Below are 20,199 nucleotides of genomic sequence, written 5' to 3'. Positions count from 1 at the left end.
GTCTAAATGACTCCATTGATCTCCTTTATTTTTTTTTATAAAAATATTCAGTTTTTCAGATTTAATCTCTGTTTACAATGGCAGTGTTTGAACTCCTGAAAACTTTGCCCTTGAGCGAGACTGTGATATTGTGCATACCCCCTTAAAAGTGACTGCGTTTAAAGAGCATGTGTGAGGTGGGAACTGTGGCAGAGGACCTGACCAAGGATGTGCCAGCCAAAACATACTCCCGTCCAATGTGGGATTAACGGAGATTTACCGTAACGCTACGCTCTAATGAGTGACAAGGAGCAAGGTGGGGAAGGCGTACATCTGTAAGTGTGCAGGCTCTCCCGAGAGCCTTTGGGTTTGTTTTACAGGGCTCTACCTGCCCTGGGTGAAGCTCCATGGGTGGCTGCAGAGGCAAGCAGAGCACAGTACGGCTTTATACTCCCCTTCAAAACAGCACGCCGGCATTTCAGTGCCAGGCCCACAGCCGGCTGCAGCAGTTTGAGCAAACATCTGAGGAAAAGCGCGAGCGCCTGCCTGGGAGAGATCACCTCTCACTCCTCAGGAGAGGTGTGCGGGACTGGGACGGGGATGGGGTGGGAGGACAGCAGGGTGAGAGATGGTGCCAGAGCCCCTGCTTGCACCGGTCAGAGGTGGTGTCTGTGTGAAGGCATACAGCTCCCTTCCATTCCTTCCCTGGTAAATCCAGCTTTACACGTTACCATATAGCATTAACTCAGAGTCAGTTGAACAGAATTTGGAGTGTGACTCACGTTTTCTTAATTTCATAGAATTATTTCAGTTGGAAAAGTTCTTGCAGTGAGGGGCTCAAAGCTGAACACAGTACTTGAACACCAGAGGACAATCACTTCCCTCATGCAAGGAATTTCAATAAATAAAGCATGATGATTGCTAAGGATACAAAAAACATATTCCTGATATTCCTTTGATCCCTTGTGAAAGACATGCATTTCCCTGTGGCACAAAGAGGACTGCAACTGTCTGTATCTTACCTGTCCTGGTTGTTCACAGGCTGTTTGGTATCTTGCTTGTTGGCATAATTCTTTTACTCTCTCATATTTTGGAAGTTGATTAGACTGCTGAGTGTTTTTATTGGTTTCCTCCTTCTTTCGTAGAAATTTTCTTTAAAAAAAAGTTGAATATTTTACATAAATTATTCTAAACTCTGGAGATGGTGAATTTAACTGGTAAAACAAAGCTACTTGAATATTTAAGTCTTCTAAGGGAGAAAATCCCCACATTTCTGCTAGTAACCTTTAATGACGAAAGGTCATGTGGTGAAAAAAGGGCTCAGGCTATTTGTTGGAATTTGCCCAATGAGAAATAAGAACTACTGAAATATATCTAATTGATACAGTTCAGCTGTATCTGAATCTCTAGCTGTATCTATGTACTATTCATAAATAAACATATGTTCTTTCACAAAAGAAAATATGCTGAAGCAATATTTGTCTGGATGAAGAACCCAGCTGAAGAGACTACAGGGCTTTCATACTCATTCAGTACAGTGTGTCTTATATGCATTGTTTTGCAGTACATCACACAAGATTTTCATAATACATAAAACCATAAAATGCCACAAGGAAATTGCTGTGAAGTTTTTACCCAGAGAAAATTTTCACAGCAATAATTGTCAAGGCAGGAGAGTAAAAAGGTATAAGAGAAAAGAGTAGCTATAGTCATAAATCTCATTTACACATATGTCTTTTCTTAGCTAGAACAAAAATGAAGAATGCTTCTGATCTGTGGTGGAAAATACTAAATCAGTTGATAAGAGGATATTGCACAGCTGGATATGAAACAGAGAATTGAAAAGAAAATGAGTCAGATGATGACATAAGTGGTCACAAGTACAATGTTAGAGAAGGAGGAGGTATAGGCTAGGAGAGCTGCTAGGAGAGTGTGCTTTCAAATATCTTGGAAGGGAGCACAGCAGCATGCATAGCCAGTGGTGGGAAATTAGAAAACAAGTCAGGTCTGCAAGCTTGCTTCCAAAATTTACTACTCCACTGGCCATAAAGAAAAAGAGGAGAGAGCAGAAAGGAAAGCATGTAGAAGAGAGTGTTCCCTCCCAAAACTCTCTCACCCCTGATAATTACCCTCTTTCCACCAGAAATGTGTCACGCCAGATTTTGGTCTTCTTGTTTGTTCGAAACCTGAAACCAAAATAAAAATATTTACTCCTGGCACCTATATATAGCACTGCTAGTGTTAACAATTTATTTTTTAAAAACCACCTCCCTGCTTATGTATATCTGCAATTTTATAGACGTGCTATTTAAGAGTCTTCAAATGTGGAAGCTGTGGTCATTGGCCTGACACAGCTCATTTCCACAGAACCTCTTTTTCCACTCAGTTGTTCATTTACTCAGGTGTTTGCTTCTGAACTAGCTACAAAAACAAAAAGAGCTGGGACCCACCTGTTTCCTGGTCTCTCCAGGTCTAGAAGCTTTAGGACAGATTTGCCATCCATATCTGGAGGAGTGTCAAGTCCTGCAATATCCAGAATTGTTGGAGCAAGATCAATATTCAGAACTATCTGAGGCACTCTGCAAATCAAGAGAAAAGGTCATAGTTGTCATGTGTTCAATATGCAAGTCTTCACATTCTCTCAGAATTAGAACGGTAATTAATGTTTATCAGGGCTTTGAAGATGTAAAGCTCTACACAAGTGCTATGTTTAGAAACCCCCCCTTTGAAGGCAACAGCTCTGAGAACAGGCCACTGTTGCAGAATATCATTACAAAGAAAAAGCTAAGGACAATAAGAGAAGGAGGTGCAATAGTGATGTTATTCTCGTATGATTGACAATGAGGTCATGCAGCCAGCTAGCTATTCTGCTGCAGAAGGTAAGCAGTAAAGACGAGCACCTACTTTTTAAATCTAGCACTACAGGGCTACACATACATTTTTTTCATCTATGTAACAACTTGTGAATACTATGCAAAGTGAAAGACATCACTCTTCTTAGAAGTCATTGCTCTGCGGTAATAGGGCATCCTTTGTAAAATGAAGCTAGACAAAGTAGTAATTGCATGCACTTAGAAACATTTTACATTAGGTTTAACAGCTGTGTTAAAGATATAAGAGAACGTACACTGATCCTGGCTCTACACTTGGACCACGAATAAAGAAAGGAACTCGAATATCAAAGTCATATGGCATTGACTTCCCCTTGACCAGTCCAAACTGCCCAATATGGTAACCATGGTCAGCAGTGTAAATAATGTAGGTGTTCTCCAGTTCTCCCATCTCCATAAGCATTCGGTATAACTGAAATACAGCAAAGGAAAAACTGAATTAAATGTAGCAAAACATATTTTCTGTATAATCATTTATAACAATCATTTTACTACCTTAAATACACAGAACCAAACATGATATCAATGAAATTACTGAAACAGACATTTTGTGAATGGGCATTTTTACATCTTGTCTCTACTGTGCTGCTAAAAACACTCAAGTCACAAGTACAATTTCATATTTCACAGCAGGGAATTTGCTTTGAGGAAAGAGAGGGAGGACATACAGAAAATTATAATACAAAATAAGGTACTGCTAATGTAGTTGCATTAGTGTGTCCAAAAGTCAATATATACTCAAACACAGCTTGGGAAAAAACTGCTACAGCTTTAGGGCAAATGGTACTCAGAGTTGATTTACTGTGTTAGTCTACAGCTTTCTCACTCCTTACAGTTGTGGGCTTGGGAAAAGGCTGTAAATTTTTATTAAAGTTTAAAGAAATCTCTCTGGGGGAAGATCTTTGGTCATGGTGCTTGATTTTTGAACAAAAAGTCATGCAAACTACACCTCATAGTTCATGTATCATGTTACCTATAATTAGCTGTACATTGCATTGCCTAACTTCTGCAAACACTAGCAGGCTGACACCTGAGTTGCTGTGATTTGCCAATTCCCAAATTTCATCTGAAGGACAAACTGTGAAGGGAGTGTGTGAAATGAAGAGAAGTTGTCATGTGCTCACCTGCATCTATCCATGTGGACGTGCAGGTGATGCATATTCTGTTAATACGAGGCTTTCTACGAGGCCCACTGACTTTTCCATTAAAAAACAATCCTCAGCTTATTCACCTACCAATTCAAAGAAGCAAGCAAGGAACTTGGCACTACATTGCACAGAATATAACCAGAACTCATTTGGACTGGGGATATGTGGAGTAATTCTTTGCATCCCGGGGGCTTTTCCCAAGCTGTGGTTGGGGAAGGTAAGGAAAGAATTTGTTTAATTTTGTACTGACTAATAGGAACATATTCGCAGTAGTTTCTTGAACTCACTCTTTCCATAGAGTCGTCAACTGACATCAGGGTCTGAAGTCTCTTGCGTTGCAAGACGTTTGTAAACTCCATGTGGATAGGCAGCATGGGCCCTGTGTACTGCATGATCCAGTGCTTATCCATGTTTGGTGCATAGTTATAGCTGGGAGTGCTGTGAGGAAGAGAAAGGAACTGAGCATTGTGCAGCACCACAGGCATTGGAGGAAATCAGGAACTGCTTTAACACAGGAATATCCAACAAATGGTTAAGTTACATATTCCACGTGGTGACTAGTATTCCTAATGCAAAATATCAACAAATGTCAGTTCAGTGGCTTCGGAGCTTCAATGGTCCATGTATCACTTCCTCAAAAATTTTTAACCACTTGCTTTCCAAGCTTTCTTTCAGGCTCAAACACTGCTACCAGACCCATGTCAATATTTGGGATGTACCAAAAGGCATTTTTCAAATGAAACTGTAATCTTTAAAAATGCCTATCCAAATAACACATCCCATAAAGACAAGCAGGAAAATGGAGGAAGTCAGAGATCAAAGATGATGACCTCCCCTTAACATTAATGTCAATTTCCAGTGGGAAAAGTACCTTCATATTAGAACAAGTTAAAAGAGAGAGATTTTCCTGTGGGATAAAGAAGTTCAGAAGTTCTAGGATATGAATGGCAACACCAGTATTACCAGTATTTAAGATGCTCCAAAGAGTGAAGGCATTGGCTTTCTTACCCTCCCATCACCAAAGTATGGGCATTGCTAGGACCCTGAATGCAAGCCCACAGGGTGGGTGTGCAGGGTCAGCTCTGATACAAGGAGATGCTGCAGCCAGCCCCGCTGACTCCAGACCCACATTCAGCCTCCATTGCTTGCCCTTGGTCCTCACCTGAGCTACATCCCAGTAACACCTGGTGACGTGGCATGTGTGCAAATTCCACCCACACCAAAATGATGTTTACTTATACATTAAATCCTGTTGAGGTGTTGTTTTTTCTATGTGAATACAAAACATAGTGCATTGCCAGTGTAACATCAATATTGAACAAATACTGCTGCTGATACTAGTACTAAGGAGGACTATGGCACAGAGTCCTACATGGTCAAATAATGCTGCTTTAGAAGTTTGCACAAGCATCAAAGGAAAGATTTAAGAGAGGTGTTCTAACCACAGCCTGTGAATTTTTAAAGATGTCATATAAGAATGAAGAATACCTTCCTGTACTTATCACCCCTGAAGAAAAAGTATTGCAAAAAATATGCCAAACAGATTTGCTGTACATATATGCATGGTACAGAAACTCTCTATCAGTCCTGTTTTTATACCTAACATACAGGACAACTAAAAGGTGATAACAAACTAAATAAAATCCACTCCCTGTAATGTTTTGACATATATATGAGTACTTCCTTTCTCTAATACTTGCAGAATCTAGGCTTTGATTTTCTGAGGTTCTTTGCTTTTAATTTTTCCTCATTGCTAACAGTATACTGCAGTACATGATACATATATTACAGCATTACTTTTGAAAAATAAATGTAAATTGAAAATGAAAAAAATGCTGTTGTGTGATTGGATTAAATTGATTCCTATGGTTCTCTTTTAGTTTATAATAAAAAACAAATTTACGAATATTGTATAAATAGTGATGATTTTAATATGTGCATTATAGAAAGGTATATTTTTCCCAAATAAATATTTATGTGTAGTTAGTTGTCCTTTCACAAGAGGTCGCACTGAACAACAGAAGAACATTGTACAATGATAACGAAGTCATACCTTGAACCACTCCTTCATTTAACTTTCATTTTCCTTCACATGGTTGTATGTGATCACTATATGGTGGATGTAGTTACTCTGCAGTTTTAGCTAAAGCATATATAACCTGCAGCTAGGTGTTCTAAGGATAAATGTGGCTAAATGGATAGCCTAAGGCACTGATAGTCAACTACAATAAACTAACAGTCCACATTGTAATTGGAGACTGTTTTTGAGAATTTAGGTAGAATTTGAGTAATGTATGCATCTCTAGTACATACAGCTGGTTTTGACTAACCTACTTAACCATTAAAAAAAAGGAAAAACAGAATTGACACAACGGTATCACTGCATTTGTGAAAATTTCCTTGAGACTAAGAACTACGGAAAGGTTAGCTCCCTACTAAGCAAAGACAAACATAAACTAGAATTCATTTTCTGCTGGAAATTCTTTTATTTCTGATTGAAAAGTCACAATTTTGATATTTCCCATGGAAATCTGATTTTTAAAAGGGATGCTTATATTACCACAAAAATTAATGAACTTGAGCCCAGAAGCACAACCCTCTAGGTTGTCAGCTAGCCCTCATCCCTAGCAGATGGAGCCTTAAACTGTGAAGAAGCAAGTCTTAGGAGTTTTGGTCACCTATCAGGTATTAGGCAAGGATACAGAAGACAGAAAGTGTGATACAAGTGCAAACCTTCCTCTATTTCTTTGGAAGTTTGTCAAACAAGATATTTTCCGATGAAAGAGCTCGGTCTTGATTAATCAGCATTTTCCAGCAAAATTAAGCCTTTTTTTTCTTTTCTTTTCTTTTTTCCATCAGACTCCTGTCCTGAGTGCCCCTGCTGTGGAGGGATGAGGTGGCTGTGAGCTGCGCTCAGCCGGCAGCGCTGTGACAGCCTGCCTCTGTGCCAGGAAGGAGAGCCAGCTGCTGAAGCAGGCTCAGGTCTCATGTTCCCAGGACATTGTCAGAAGCCTCCTCCAAATAATGGATAGTCTTTAAAAGCAGCACTCAGGGGTTTAGCAGGGTGGTTAAAACCTTTCACAGACACTTTCCAAATGCATTTTGAATTTTCTGGGTGAGAAATGAGTGAGGCAGGGAGCGAGTAGAATTTTCCTTCTAGGCAATTCTAGGAAAAGGACCTTTTGTGAATTATCTAATGCCAGTGGCCAATGGGGTCCTAAATGGTGGGGAAAGAGCAGTAGAGAAGGCTCAGAAAGGAATCCAAAAGTCCCACAACTAGTCTGTGTTCCCTGCACATCCTTGGTTTTTATGCCTTACAGAAATCCAGAAGAATGCCAGACCTGAAGGTATACTGACTAAGTTTGAGAATGATACTAAACTGGGAAGAGCTGTTGACTCCATCTAGGGTAGAGAGGCCTTGCAGAGAAATCTTGACAAATTTGAGAGCTGGGCAATCACCAACCATATGAAGTTTAACAAGAGCAAGTCCTGATTCTGTATGTGGGAAGGGGCAACTGTGGCTATATGTACAGACTCGGGGATGAGCAGCTGAAGAGAAGCCCTGTAGAAAGGGATCTATGGGTTTTGGACAATGGCCAATTGATTATGAGCCAGCCATGTGCCCCGGCAGCCAAAAGGGCCAACCCTACCCTGGGGTGCATCAAACATGACAGGGCTAGTGGGTCGAGGGAAGGGATTGTCCCTCTCTGCTTTGCACTGGGGTGGCCTCATCTCTAGCACCGTGTGCAGTTTTGGGTGCCACAGTATAAAAAGGACATAAAACTATTAGAGAGTGTCCAAAGGAAGGCTACAAAGACGGTGAAGGGTCTAAAGGGGAAGATGTAGGAGGAGCGGCTGAGGTCCCTTGGTTTGCTCAGCCCCGAGCAGAGCAGGCCGAGGGGAGGCCTCATGGCGGCCTGCAGCTCCCTCACGAGGGGAGCGGAGGGGCAGGCGCTGAGCTCTGCTCTCTGGGGACAGCGACAGGACCCGAGGGAACGGCATGGAGCTGGGACAGGGGAGGGTCAGGCTGGGTGTTAGGGAAAGGTTCTGCACCCAGAGGGTGGTCGGGCACTGGGACAGGTTCCCCAGGGCAGTGGTCATGGCACTCAGTCTGCCAGAATTCAAGAAGTGTTTGGACAACGCTCTCTGACACATGGTCTGTTTTTTGGGTGGTCCTGTGTGGATCCAGGAGTTGAACTCCACGATCCTTGTAGGTCTCTTCTGACTTGGGATATTCTATGATTCTATGAATGGCATTACTTGCCAGGCACCAGGTCTGATATCACCCTCAGATTTATCTACTTTTTTTTTTTCCCTAAAACAAAGAATCAAAGAAAAACCCCAAACCCAACAACAACAACAACATCAAAAAAAAAAGAAAAAAGAAAAAAAAGAAAACCACAAACAAACAGAGGTGAATTCTGGGGAGAATAGGAGAATATTGCTGATTTCTGAGAACCTTTTCAAGCAGACAGGCCTCTTCTGTGTCAGTGATAACTGTTTATCACAACATTTTTTTCTTGAAGCATTTGGAGATACCAGCTAAATGTTCAGCTGTTATAAGCCTTTGAAGGTCATCATGGGAAAGTATGTCACTGTTTCTACTCTTCCATTTTTGGGAAAGTCTTTGCTCTGTACTGATAAGTACTGCTGTAAATTAACACAGACATCTGTATTTCTTAGCACTGGGAATATCAGATTGAAGATATCTACCATGTTTTCTATTGCCTGTTGTAAGTCATGGAGGCTATTTTGTTTTGAGCACACTTGTTGGTCCATGATCATCAGACAGTGCCAGGTACCTTTATTATTTTCAGATTGTCCATGGCCTCCTTGGTCTTTGCCTGTCGGTCTTTGGAGGGCTGCAACTGAATAGCTCAGGTGTTACCCCAGAGTACAGGAATGAGCAGCGTTTCATTTCAAGGTCATTCTTGCCAGCTGATCAGCAAATAGTAAAGCACTTTAACTTTTTGAGTGTGTGCCCAAGGACCAAGTGAGAGTTCATTTTACATGTTACAAAAATAGATAACATGAAAAAGGGCTCCCCTTCATGTAGGTCAGTCCAAAATGACCTACAACATACCACATGAATATTAAATCCATAAAGTTAGTAAGGATTGAAAAAACAGATGGTTTTTCAATTAAAAATCTACACTATTTGCCACTCGCCTAGGCTATAGTAGCCTGGGAAAATCTAGACGGCTCAGTTGCTCACTTATGTTTGTCCAGCACATAGTTTGCAGAACTTACTGCACAGAAACTTCTTGGCTCTCTGTATGAATCTGTTTTGGCACGGGGCAAAACAGTGGAAAATGCCAGGTTTCAAATCATAAGATTTCAAACTTATACCAACCTATACTTAAACAATTTAATCAACAAAAAAGTCTGAAATGTTTAACAATAACAAGTACTGAACCCAGTCAAGCACTTTCTCATAAAGACTTTCTCAGAATGAGTAAAATAATTCACCCTGAGACATTGTAAACATTTAATTATGTGAATAAATTAACAGAAAATTCATCCCATTTTATGTATACATTTGCAAAAAGCAAAATGATAATTAGCGTTAGACTTTTCTAGCCTTAGATTGCTGTCTCCTCAAGAAAGGGATGTCTTCTGATATTTGAGTTCTGTTAGCACTTACTGTTTCTACATTGATGCACATTGTTTTATTAATGCCACACCATGGAAATTGCATTCACTTTCTATTTACCACCCATTAAAGTGCAGTAGGAAGCACACAGTGCTGATAACAAAATGTTCTACAGGTCTTGGAAGGAGTAAACGTTTATAAATACTAGTGCACTTTTCTATTTGAAGAAAAATTCACCGTGAAATGTACCATTTATTTATCTATAAGCATCATTTCAAATAGATAGTTGAAGTTATCTTGAGAGGAATGAAATTATATTGACATTCAGCTTTGTGGCCTGAATCCCCAAGGCCTAAATAACCTTCAGTCACATGAACAATCAGCATTTCCCTTCACACCTTTTAATTACTCTTACTGACAACATATTTACTATATTTGCATACTTAAATTTGAATTTCAAAATAGAAAATTAATCTTAAGCAGCTTCTAGGGTACCACAATAACATTAGGTTACACAAGAAATTAAAAATAAACCCCAACAAAACAACAGATGTTTGCACTTGAGGACATATTAAAATGGTGTCCTCAAATAGCAAATCACTCAGAGATGAACAACACTAATGTCCACTAGTAACTGAACTGCCTTTTGTGTGATATTCAACAAAACAATTGCAGTAAAGCCCTTCTGAAAATCATTATTCCAAAAAAAGATATTTTACAGGTTAAGAAAAGAATGGGAGATTTAGCTTGGCTAATGCTGTTTACACAGTTGTGGTATCTGCATGGAAAAGAAACAAAGATGAGTACAGCATGTTTTAAGAACTCCCAGAATTCAGTGCAATTTAAATTAACACTTTTTTTTTTTTTTTTTTACAAAACTATATATATATAACATCTATATATATACATTTCCATTACAGACGGGTTAAAATGGGAAGAAACATGCACATTTATATGTTACTAAAAATCTGTTTGCCTGTATTTACAACCTCCTAACTCCCTCCTGTTTTTATTCAACAAAAGAAAATTATGTCCACAAAAATACTGCCTAAAAATGTTGCTGGTGAGTATTTCCATAGAGTTCTCAGGGGTTTGTATCCCAAAGTGTTTGGCTAATCTTCTGTTTAGATTGGGAGTCTTCCAGTTAGTGAAAATAGTACAGTACTTATATGCCTCAGGATCATTTTCATTTAATAAAAATAAAAGTAAACAACATTTTAAAATAATAACTACAGTAAATCTGATTGTGAAAAATGAGTAGTTTCTGTACAAAATTAGCACCTATATTATTCTTTAAAATGTGATTAAATGTGATAGTCATGTTTCTTCAGAAAAAAAAAAAAAGTAAAAATAGTAAATGATCAAAGGAGACAAATCTTTTGTTTCCAGAGAGTGTAGACTTCCAGGTTTAGATACTGTTCTTGGAAAGTGGGAAGTCTAGGTTCTGGTCAAAATTAAAAGTCTGAAAAACACGACCAACAGCATCGTTGTTATTAAAATGAAGTTGAATTTCCCCATTCTGGGTGCATATTAAGAGGGGAATCTTTTAAAACTAAGAATATTTATGTATATGAGGATATGAGGTATGAAAGTTTCACTCCTGAAGTGTAACATAATTGCTATATATCAGAATAAAGAAGAAAAATAAGTTGTTATCCATTAAATGTAATACCTTTTTATTTTAGGAAAAATTATTTATAGCTGCTGCAGAAGTAAATTGTGTAACTAGAATCTTATTGCATCTCTAAATCACACTATTTCTTCCAGTCCTGTTTAAAGTCACACATCCAATGATGTCTGTGACGATTTTGATCATTTATCTCTAAGTCAGCAATCCAAGCTGGCCTCAGGCTAGCAGCGACAAGAGACACTGACATGTCAAGATTTATTAATGATGCAAATGTATGATCCCACTCGGACAAGGAAGTGTCCATATTACAAGAAAAAAATGTCTTAGCTAGCAGATGTTTAAGACTCAGCCTTGGCGACAAGAAAGTGCCCTGAATATGCTGCCATCTCATACCCCAAATTCACCGTTAAGATTATTTTGGTGATCAGGAGGTGCAAAAGTATTGCTTGTTTATGCTTCACTACTGTAAATGTACTGCTGTGACCAGGCTTGTGTGTTTGGTACCTTTCATACTATATTTATTTGAAAAATTAAAGCTCTTCCATTTGCCCTTTCTCACATTATCTGGGGAAGTTTTCTGATCTCATCCCAGATACCATTTCTATCTGTTTCTCCTAAGATCTTTAGACTGACAAAAGGATTGCTTCCAGCTAATTATAAAATCTGGTTGTCAGTCCTCCTGCCAGCCTGAGGATCTTTTACTCAGCACAGCAAGCAGTGCTTCAGATTTCCATTTTTTACATTCTTCAGTAGACCTGCCTCCTGCAGATTTTTACTTCTAATGTTTGTTTACTTCACAGCTTATAAACAGCTTAGGTCTGATTCACAGCTCCCCTAAGACTGGTTCACCCTGGAAGGTAAAGGGAAGTTAAAGTGCCAGAGGCCCTGAGCGTAACTGAGAATTCAGGCTTTCATTAGAGCATGCTTTGAGTAAAGTCAGAGCTTTCCTCCTCAGTTGTGTGATGGAACAAGATTGCCCTGTAACAGCTGCCAGTGTCATCTCCTCTGTCATAACTTCACATCTAACAACACCATTTCCAAGGTCTAGCAACCCTGATACCCACCAGATGATGTTCATTACCACAGCAAAAATCTATGCACTGCTTTCATCTTGTACAACTTCTCCAGTACCAGTTGCTTCCACAGAAACCATTTCTGGGCATAGCTAGAGCATGTGCATTAGTATGATTTATTTTCAGAAAATTACTCATTATGGTGATAGACAGCAGCCAGCAGCTAAAGTTTTGGAAACATTTTTTAACTGTTAGAAATAGGAAGTATTTTAAGGAGAGGACAGCTGGGATGGTGGGAGGGAGAATGGATGCTTAAAAACAATAGAGAGTGACCAGTTGCTTCCAACATGACAAAGCTCACGTTTCATCTTAAACTGGAGCTAATGAGAATTAACAGGGTTCATTTAAAATTAATGATTAAACAGTGTACACATCATTACTTTTCATGCCACTCCACTGGGCTGTTTATACTGAGGAGGACTGGATTGTAAGGTAATGATGGTATGTAAGTCTTCTTTCCCTCTGCACTGTTAAGTGGGGAAATGAGAGCAACATTTGAGGGCAGCGCTCTCTCTGAACTGGAATATTTCCTTCCATAGCCGCTCCCCTATGCACATGTGCAAGTGGAAAACTTCTTCTAATCAAACTTTTTTTTTTCTTATTGTTGTTGTTTTGTTTTGTTTTTAATTTATAAAGTCAATAGTTCAATCAAATGATAGGCATTTTACCCGCAAAGAAATGTCACATAATTTAACGGCCTGCTTCAGTTACTGTCCTTTTAAGTAAAACTTCCTCTCACATGTGGTTGATAGGCTATCTTAATTCCTGGTTTGTAGGTATAACCTTCCGTCTCAGTTTGTAAAGCCAGCAAGCAGCTTTTGACCTGGTTTCCCTTCTTTGTTGGAGGTAGGCGTTACAGTAACATGATACAGCAACTACATCTTTAAAAACAAAATCCAAGGTCAGATGGCTGTCACCCAAGGTCAGAAAAAAAAGAGATGCAAATGGTACTTGACCACCAAGGAAGAAAACCTAAGGGTTAAACGTTCAAATTACACAAACCTTGGCAGGAGGGATTTTATTGTTCTCATGTTGTTTTTACAGGGAGCACCAAGTATTTCTGTGAGAACTTAACTTCTTATATCTTTTAGTCAGACCATGTTGCTAATGTTTTTGCCAGAAAAAATCAATTATTTGGTAGCTTCAGCCACCCAGATTGGCAGTTTATCTTCAATTTGTCTCATTTCTTAGTCTGCAGACTGAACTCTAACACATACAGACAGTCAGTGCAATAAGAAACACAAAACAACCCAGCAAGTCTCTCTTGAGGTAGCTAGAGAAGAAATTTTTTGCAAGAAGTTTGCCAAGAAATCAGCAACACCAGAAGACAAGAAGAAGTACAGCTGATTCTCATATTCCGGGCTATTTCACAAACAGCCCAGCAGAACAAAGTATTTAGCCTCCAGGAGTCCATGCAAATAAAAAGCAATTTACACAAGTACTCAAATGAAACTAAGTCTGCAAAAAGATAGCAGGATTTTCACTTGATCTTTCCAGGTGACATGCAACCTGTAATAAAGTGGAGAGACTGCTAAAGTTTCAGGGACTGACTAAACCCAATGGTTCTAGCAGCATAAGCTAGGAAAAAAAAAAAAAAAAAAAAGGCAGGCTGAAAACACCAAGCAATAGAAAGAGTCAGGAGCATGATAAACTCATGCAAGTCCCTACAAGCACTCTTTTATCGGAAGACAGCTACCACGGAGCCTAAAATGAGCTGTGCTGGCCTGAGGAGAGGTAGGGTGAGATACAATGATTCAGTGCTTTTCTTCCAGCCACAGTCCCCACAGCTAAGAGGAAACAGTTTGAATCCTACCCTCCTTTATGATGGATTGTCCCCCAGCAAAGAGGATGGCTTGCCTGAGGCCAGGCAATCTGTGCCATGAAACAGCAAACAATCTGTTGAACAGAGTGAGAACAAATAGTTTATAACCCTCTTGCTAGGAAAAGAGGTGATTGAAAGAAGACATGGGAGAGGTCTATTAAATTTGATGGAGTGAATATTCGTTATTCCTCACAGGATGGGAAGTAGGGGACATGAGCAAGCCCCAGGTTTGAAAGTGATAAAAAGGCAGTGCTTTGTCCCTGCAGCATGGGGTGACACTGTGGAACTGGTCACCGCAGGATGGTGGGGCTGCCACCACAGCTCAAAAACAGGCCAGGCCAATGCTTCACCTAACTGATGATTTTCAGAAGCTGAAAAAATAGGGAAATAGGGAGAAGGAATCTTTTTTTTTTTTTTTTTTCTCTAAGTATTCCCTGCTGCTTCCTGTTGGAGCACATGATTCAGGATACTAAGATCTTTCGTACAGCCAAATATGACAGTTTTCATGTTTTAAAGCCTATCTTATTTTGCCTTCAGGACATAATAAAGTGATAATAATTCTCCGGGGTGATTACTAAAGAACCAGCTGCCTTTTCAAGCAAATATTTACAAACTAAAGAATCAATCTCATCACTTCTATATACAGGTACCAATTACCCTGAATATATAATTAACTATGAAGCATTACTGATGGTTTGCACTGCTTGCAAAATCTAGTCTCAGGAATGTGGTAATGTTGAGAATATAACCAAAGAAAAGTATAGCTAAGAATGTAAGGCCAGGGAAAGTGGCATATCTAGAAAGTAGAAGTCAGTAGAGGCCAAAAATAATACAAACTAACAAATATTTAACCATGTACCCTGAACAACAAATCTCTTTTTGGCCTCAACTAGTGATCAGTTTATGCATACAGTTTATGCAGTAACTGCTACTCCTTGTAATTTTAAACTAGTTAATATAACTACAAATAACATCCTCTTCCGTGTGAGTCCCTGCAGTATCAAAAATGCAATTTATATACCACAGAGCTTTGTCACAGTGTAATGTAGCTGATTCCTCCTCATTTTCAGAAGCCAAATCAATGCACGGTCCAGCTAAAATATTTATTTTATCTCTCTTCTGTGTGGAAGGAAGCACAAAAGCTTTGTTTAATCATGAACAGGAAGAGCAGTCCACATGCCCACATGGCATGGAATCCAGCACTAGCCACAGCTTTTTACCTGGTGCTGGCTTCAGTTCTAGAAACAAAGAGTTTTTTTTTTCTTTTTTTAAATTATTATTATGATAGTAGAATCACCAGGAAAGATTAAACATGTTAATTAAAAATGCAGTTTGATGCAGGCTGTTTTGGGAATCTGCCAGAAGTTAGTCTATAAAGAAATCTAGTGCACTCAAAAACTACAAAAAAGGTATTTGTGTTTTTAGTCTCAATGCCTTCAGTTAGTTTGAGCCCAGGAAGCACATATCTTAGAGGAGCGCGAAGGAAGTAATATCTTTCCAACGGATCCTGACCTGTGTCTACATATTTTCAGTGTATTGTAAGACGCTGCCCTTACAAAGTCAAATACTGACCTTTTAATCTCCCACAACTTCCCAGGAGGAAAAGAGCTTCTCTCTGTTTTAATAATGGTCAGAGCTGTCACTCTCCTCCCCAGAAGGAGCATGTCCAAAGCAGCAAGCAAACATTGACCACTTACTACTTGCTTCTTATATTTGAATTCTCTGTTCCTGAAATGTCTTCATAACCAAATACCTGTCCAGAAACAGTTGCAAGGGCCAGGGCTGGCAGCATGTGATTGTCACTTACATATGCTGTGAAGCGTTGGGGTAGAGCTCTGAGAACTGTGGTGCCGAGTCCTCGGGGCCATGGGGTGCAGCATGGCTGATGACCATCATTATGGGCCTATGGGGGTATATCCTCTTAGACATTCTGAAGTAATTAATGCTCTCGTTAGTGATTAGGTCTGTGAAGTAGTCCTGTAACATACAATTAACACAAAGCAAAAGTTACAATGTGCATGATTAATTAGATCATATACTATCATGTTATTATTTCTGAGTTCTCATTAAAGGGCAAATCAGGAAGTAAAAACATCCTATCAAAGAGATGTGTGACTCCAAAGAGCAGAGGGGAGACTGAGCAGTAATTACTTTCTTAAGAAGGCAATACCACATAAAATGAAACTATATTTTGCAAATCAGATACAACAGAATGCATTCATTATGATTACCAGATTTTGTAAGATACTGCTAAGTGACCTTTAAAATGACAGATTATACTGACACAGGTATGTTTCTTGAATTTCAGTGGCAAAACACGTTTGCTAGGTAATGGCTCCCAACTGCAAGAAATCACTCTCTAATGTTGGTTTTCTATTTACATAAACATTTCTTGCATGCACTTTGTTCAGAGTATACTTTCGTGTCCGTACAGACTGGAAGAAAGCTACAACAGGCAGCATATTGCAAAAAACCTTTATCAGAGAAATCGCAAACACGAATTCAGGGAGCATTCGAATTCCTGCAGGCTCTGTTCTTTTAATTGTACAACTTTAAGAAGTGCAGCTGCTGAGATTAAGGTTGTGACTCGCTAATAAACTGGCTTAACCCACAGCCAAGGTGGCAAATGGAAGCGTACGAGGGGAAGGGAGGAAATGGGACTAAGAAAAAAAGATGAAAACTTAAATTAAACCACCTGCCACCTTGGAGCATTCGCTGTTGGCCTGGAGGTCTAGAGTGAGCTTCATTGAGAAAGTGCTGAGACAATGTTTGTAATTTCAAGCACTTCCAGGCATGACTAATCATATGTTGTGGATTCAAGGCCCTGAACAGCTGCAAAAGCAGAGCCTCAGGGACAAGGCCTGTGTCGCATGTCGGCGCTAGGACAAGCCAGCCAGCTGTGACCTCTTTGCTCGCCTGCTCCCTGCCCCCTGCTGCTCTCCTGGGGCATGCTTGGAGCAAAGGTGGTAGCCCTGGCTGTTACAGTCCCTGCAAGGGCATGGAAGAGACAGCCAGCAACCTTTAGAGTTGCAAAATGGGTAATGATCGCGAGGCACCAGGGTTCTGATAATTTCGGGTTTTGTGGCCTTGAATGTGGCTTGAATGAAATGCCTGTATGACTGCTCTCCCAAAGCATCCACTCCTCTCCTATTTCCCTGTTTATTCCTGTTTATTCTAGCTACATGCAGGGTGTGTGAGGAATGTCTAACTAACCAGCTTTCTTTCCTTTTTTTTTTTTTTTTTTTTTTTTTTACTCTATATAAATATGTAATCAGTATCATGTAATTTCTACGGGTGGGGAAATCAGAAACAGGCATCGCGAGCTTCCAATAAAATCTTATTACATGGGTCAGAAACCACAGCTGCAACATCTGTATCTTCTTCCGTGAGCCTACGGTCTGAGGAAATTCCAAATTGCTTTCTGCAGGCTGGAAAGTCTGCACCCTGCACTCCTAAGCCTTTCCGAGAAACTTCACGGCAGTGGGCAGGTCACCTTGGCATATTTTCCAAACTTTGTCAAGAGCACAAACAAGCCCTGAAGTTTTCCAAAGGCCGTGTTCTCGCGCTTATCTGTTCTCCTAGTCATATCCGGAGTCTGACACCACAGACACACAACATTTTCTTTTTTTCTTTTTTTTTCACTTTCTAATGGGAAACAGCATTAACTAAGGTTTCTTATGTGGGTAATAACTGACAACACTCAGCTAACTTTAAAGTTCAGTGGTGCAAAACGCACAGTTATCTTCAAGAAAGGCCTTTATTTACTCTTTGCTTCTGCCAGAGAATCAACACTTTCTAGCAGAGAGAGTGAAGGAGGGAAAAATCGACAGACTGCACTGAAGAGCCCTTGGAAACTTTCTTCCATCCCGCAGTTAAAATTCTCACACAGAAGTTGATCTGAAATGCCCTGGAGAGAAAAATGACATCGCAATTTCTTGGTTGTAGTTGGTTAATTAATTAATTATCTGGTTAATTAATTTTCCGAAAGTTATTTTTATATGGATTAAGGATGCGGTGTTTAGATGTCTGGAAAATACCTTTGCATAATCAAATCCATGCTTTTCTTTGTTACCATTGCGAGAAATGGTGTAATTATAGAAGCGAGAGTTCTTCACTAATCCAACCCACTCTCTCCACCCGGGAGGGATGTAGCTGCCATTGTATTCATTGAGGTATTTCCCAAAAAAAGCTGTGAAGGTAAAAAAAAAAGAAAAAAAAAAAAAAGAACACACACACACACATGAGGCTTTGCAATCCAAGTCTTTTAGTCTGAGTCAAAAGCATGCATGAATGAAGACAAAATGTGTTAGAATGAGTCAGAATCACTTTATTAGAAATGTTCCTTTTATATCTTAGAGGGTTTTGAAATTAAAACAAATTATTTCCAGAATTTTTATAAGAGTTGAAAGCCTTTGTGACTTTATTTTTTTTTTCTTAATCTGCCACTTCTGGAATCTAGTGCTGATGTGAGATTTTTTTCTTTACTCTTTAGAATGCAGATGTTTCTCTTGGTATCCACTTGAAAATGGAATAAAAATTCAGTCCCTAGAGGAAACATCTGAGAAACACCTCTTGTGGTTTTAAACAAGTTCTGTGATGTTTTGGAGCTCGGCCTGTAACTTTTGAAAGTTTGGTCTTCGCAACCTGGCTGCGTTTTCTGGTTTGATAAAAGGTCTGGGAAGTCTGGATCTGTTTCCTGCTGGGCCCCATCTGGGTAGAGCAAGAGGGAATCCCTGCCCTGCTTTAATGCCAAAGCTTCTCTAAGGCAAAACTAACAGGCAGACAACGTCTTGGAGGTCAACTACCTCTACCTGGCCTGCAAAACTAAGTGTATTTTTCCATTAGCTGCAGGTGACAAGTCATAACCCCCTCAGAACAAAGCTTTCAGAGACTGCTGTCATGCCCAGGAGTGCCTGCAGGTGTTCCTGCCAACTCTTCTGGACGGAAGTAAAAAGAAAAACAGACTCACAATGCTGTAAACTCCCAATTCTTGTTGGGAATGCTTATGCCAAAGATATGCGAGCACTGAAAGCTGGCCAACTGGCCTTGGAAGGATCGACTAACTCTAGCACCCTGGCAAATGCAGCTGCATTGCATTGCTGCTAGAGCCAAGCAGGTATGGAAGCTCTTAAGGTGTGCAAGCCCTTGGAAGGTGTCATCTGAAGAGGAGAGAATGACAGACATCTCTCCCTTTGCAAGGACAGAGCTACTGCATGTAATAACCACCTCATGGTGACTCATGGTAACTCATGGTGAGCAGCCCTTGCCCTCACCAGCAGCCCGTCCCCGCCAGCCAGCCCTGCCCACGGACAGCTTCTGCCCAGCGTCACTCCCTCGGCTGGGTTTCGAGACACACATCAAACACCCTTACTTGTTTCCTACTAGGAAATGAAGTCACTTTGGAAAACCTCACATTCAACCTAGACACATTCAATCTAACCAAAGAGCACATTTGTGGAAGGGCTTCAGTAATTCAGATCTGATTGATGTGGGCATGGTGAACTCCTTCCTGGGAAAACTGGTGGAAAAATCAAAATGTTCATAATTAAAACTTTTTTTGAGGCAACATAACTATGGTGCAATCAAATCTTTTAGCTGCCAAATGTCACTAACCAGAGGTTATAGTCATATATAATGTTTCTTTCCTATACCACGTGGAATGTGACATATAAACATGTCCTGCAGACACTAGCCCAGACTTTTCAGCTATTCCTCCCACAGCCACTAAGAAAGCAACCCAGCCACTATCCTTTTTTCTTCTGGGGCCAACTAGAAGTCAAGAAGTTTGAGGTGAAGAGGGTAACTGTGGGGAAGGAATACGTGCCCAGCACCGATGCCTCCCAGAATGGAAACGATACATCTCCTTTAAGGCAGTCGAACTGTGTCAAACTCTCAGGGAGTCAGATGTTCAGGGAACGTGTAAAGGTAAAGGCTGAAATACTGCGGGAAAAGAATCCATAGAAAGAGCAGAAGGGAAAGGGAAATCAAAGAGAGACAATAATGAAGAAAAGCATGGGAGAGCGATTTGACCGTGGGAGAGAGAGCATTACTGAGCCAAGCAAA

General features: G+C 40.0%; 1 protein-coding gene across 7 annotated transcripts in view; it reads right to left on the bottom strand.

Annotated features, from left to right (window-relative positions):
- Positions 1-20,199, bottom strand: part of SULF1 (sulfatase 1) — a 132,370-nt gene that overhangs the window by 34,209 nt on the left and 77,962 nt on the right. For 6 of the 7 annotated variants that reach the window (XM_048076995.2, XM_066993070.1, XM_066993066.1 and 3 more), the window contains 7 exons: positions 18,174-18,325; positions 15,944-16,113; positions 4,306-4,456; positions 3,107-3,282; positions 2,430-2,558; positions 2,109-2,165; positions 1,002-1,131 (listed from right to left, as the gene is read on the bottom strand). In XM_048076995.2, the coding sequence (XP_047932952.1) occupies positions 1,002-1,131; positions 2,109-2,165; positions 2,430-2,558; positions 3,107-3,282; positions 4,306-4,456; positions 15,944-16,113; positions 18,174-18,325 (965 nt within the window). The remainder of the gene's footprint in view (positions 1-1,001; positions 1,132-2,108; positions 2,166-2,429; positions 2,559-3,106; positions 3,283-4,305; positions 4,457-15,943; positions 16,114-18,173; positions 18,326-20,199) is intronic. The other variant, XM_066993069.1, reaches the window with a different exon arrangement.

Source organism: Anser cygnoides, chromosome 2 (assembly GCF_040182565.1).
Source record: "Anser cygnoides isolate HZ-2024a breed goose chromosome 2, Taihu_goose_T2T_genome, whole genome shotgun sequence".
In the NCBI taxonomy this organism is placed as follows: domain Eukaryota; kingdom Metazoa; phylum Chordata; class Aves; order Anseriformes; family Anatidae; genus Anser; species Anser cygnoides.
This window is presented reverse-complemented; position numbering and strand designations above follow the sequence as displayed.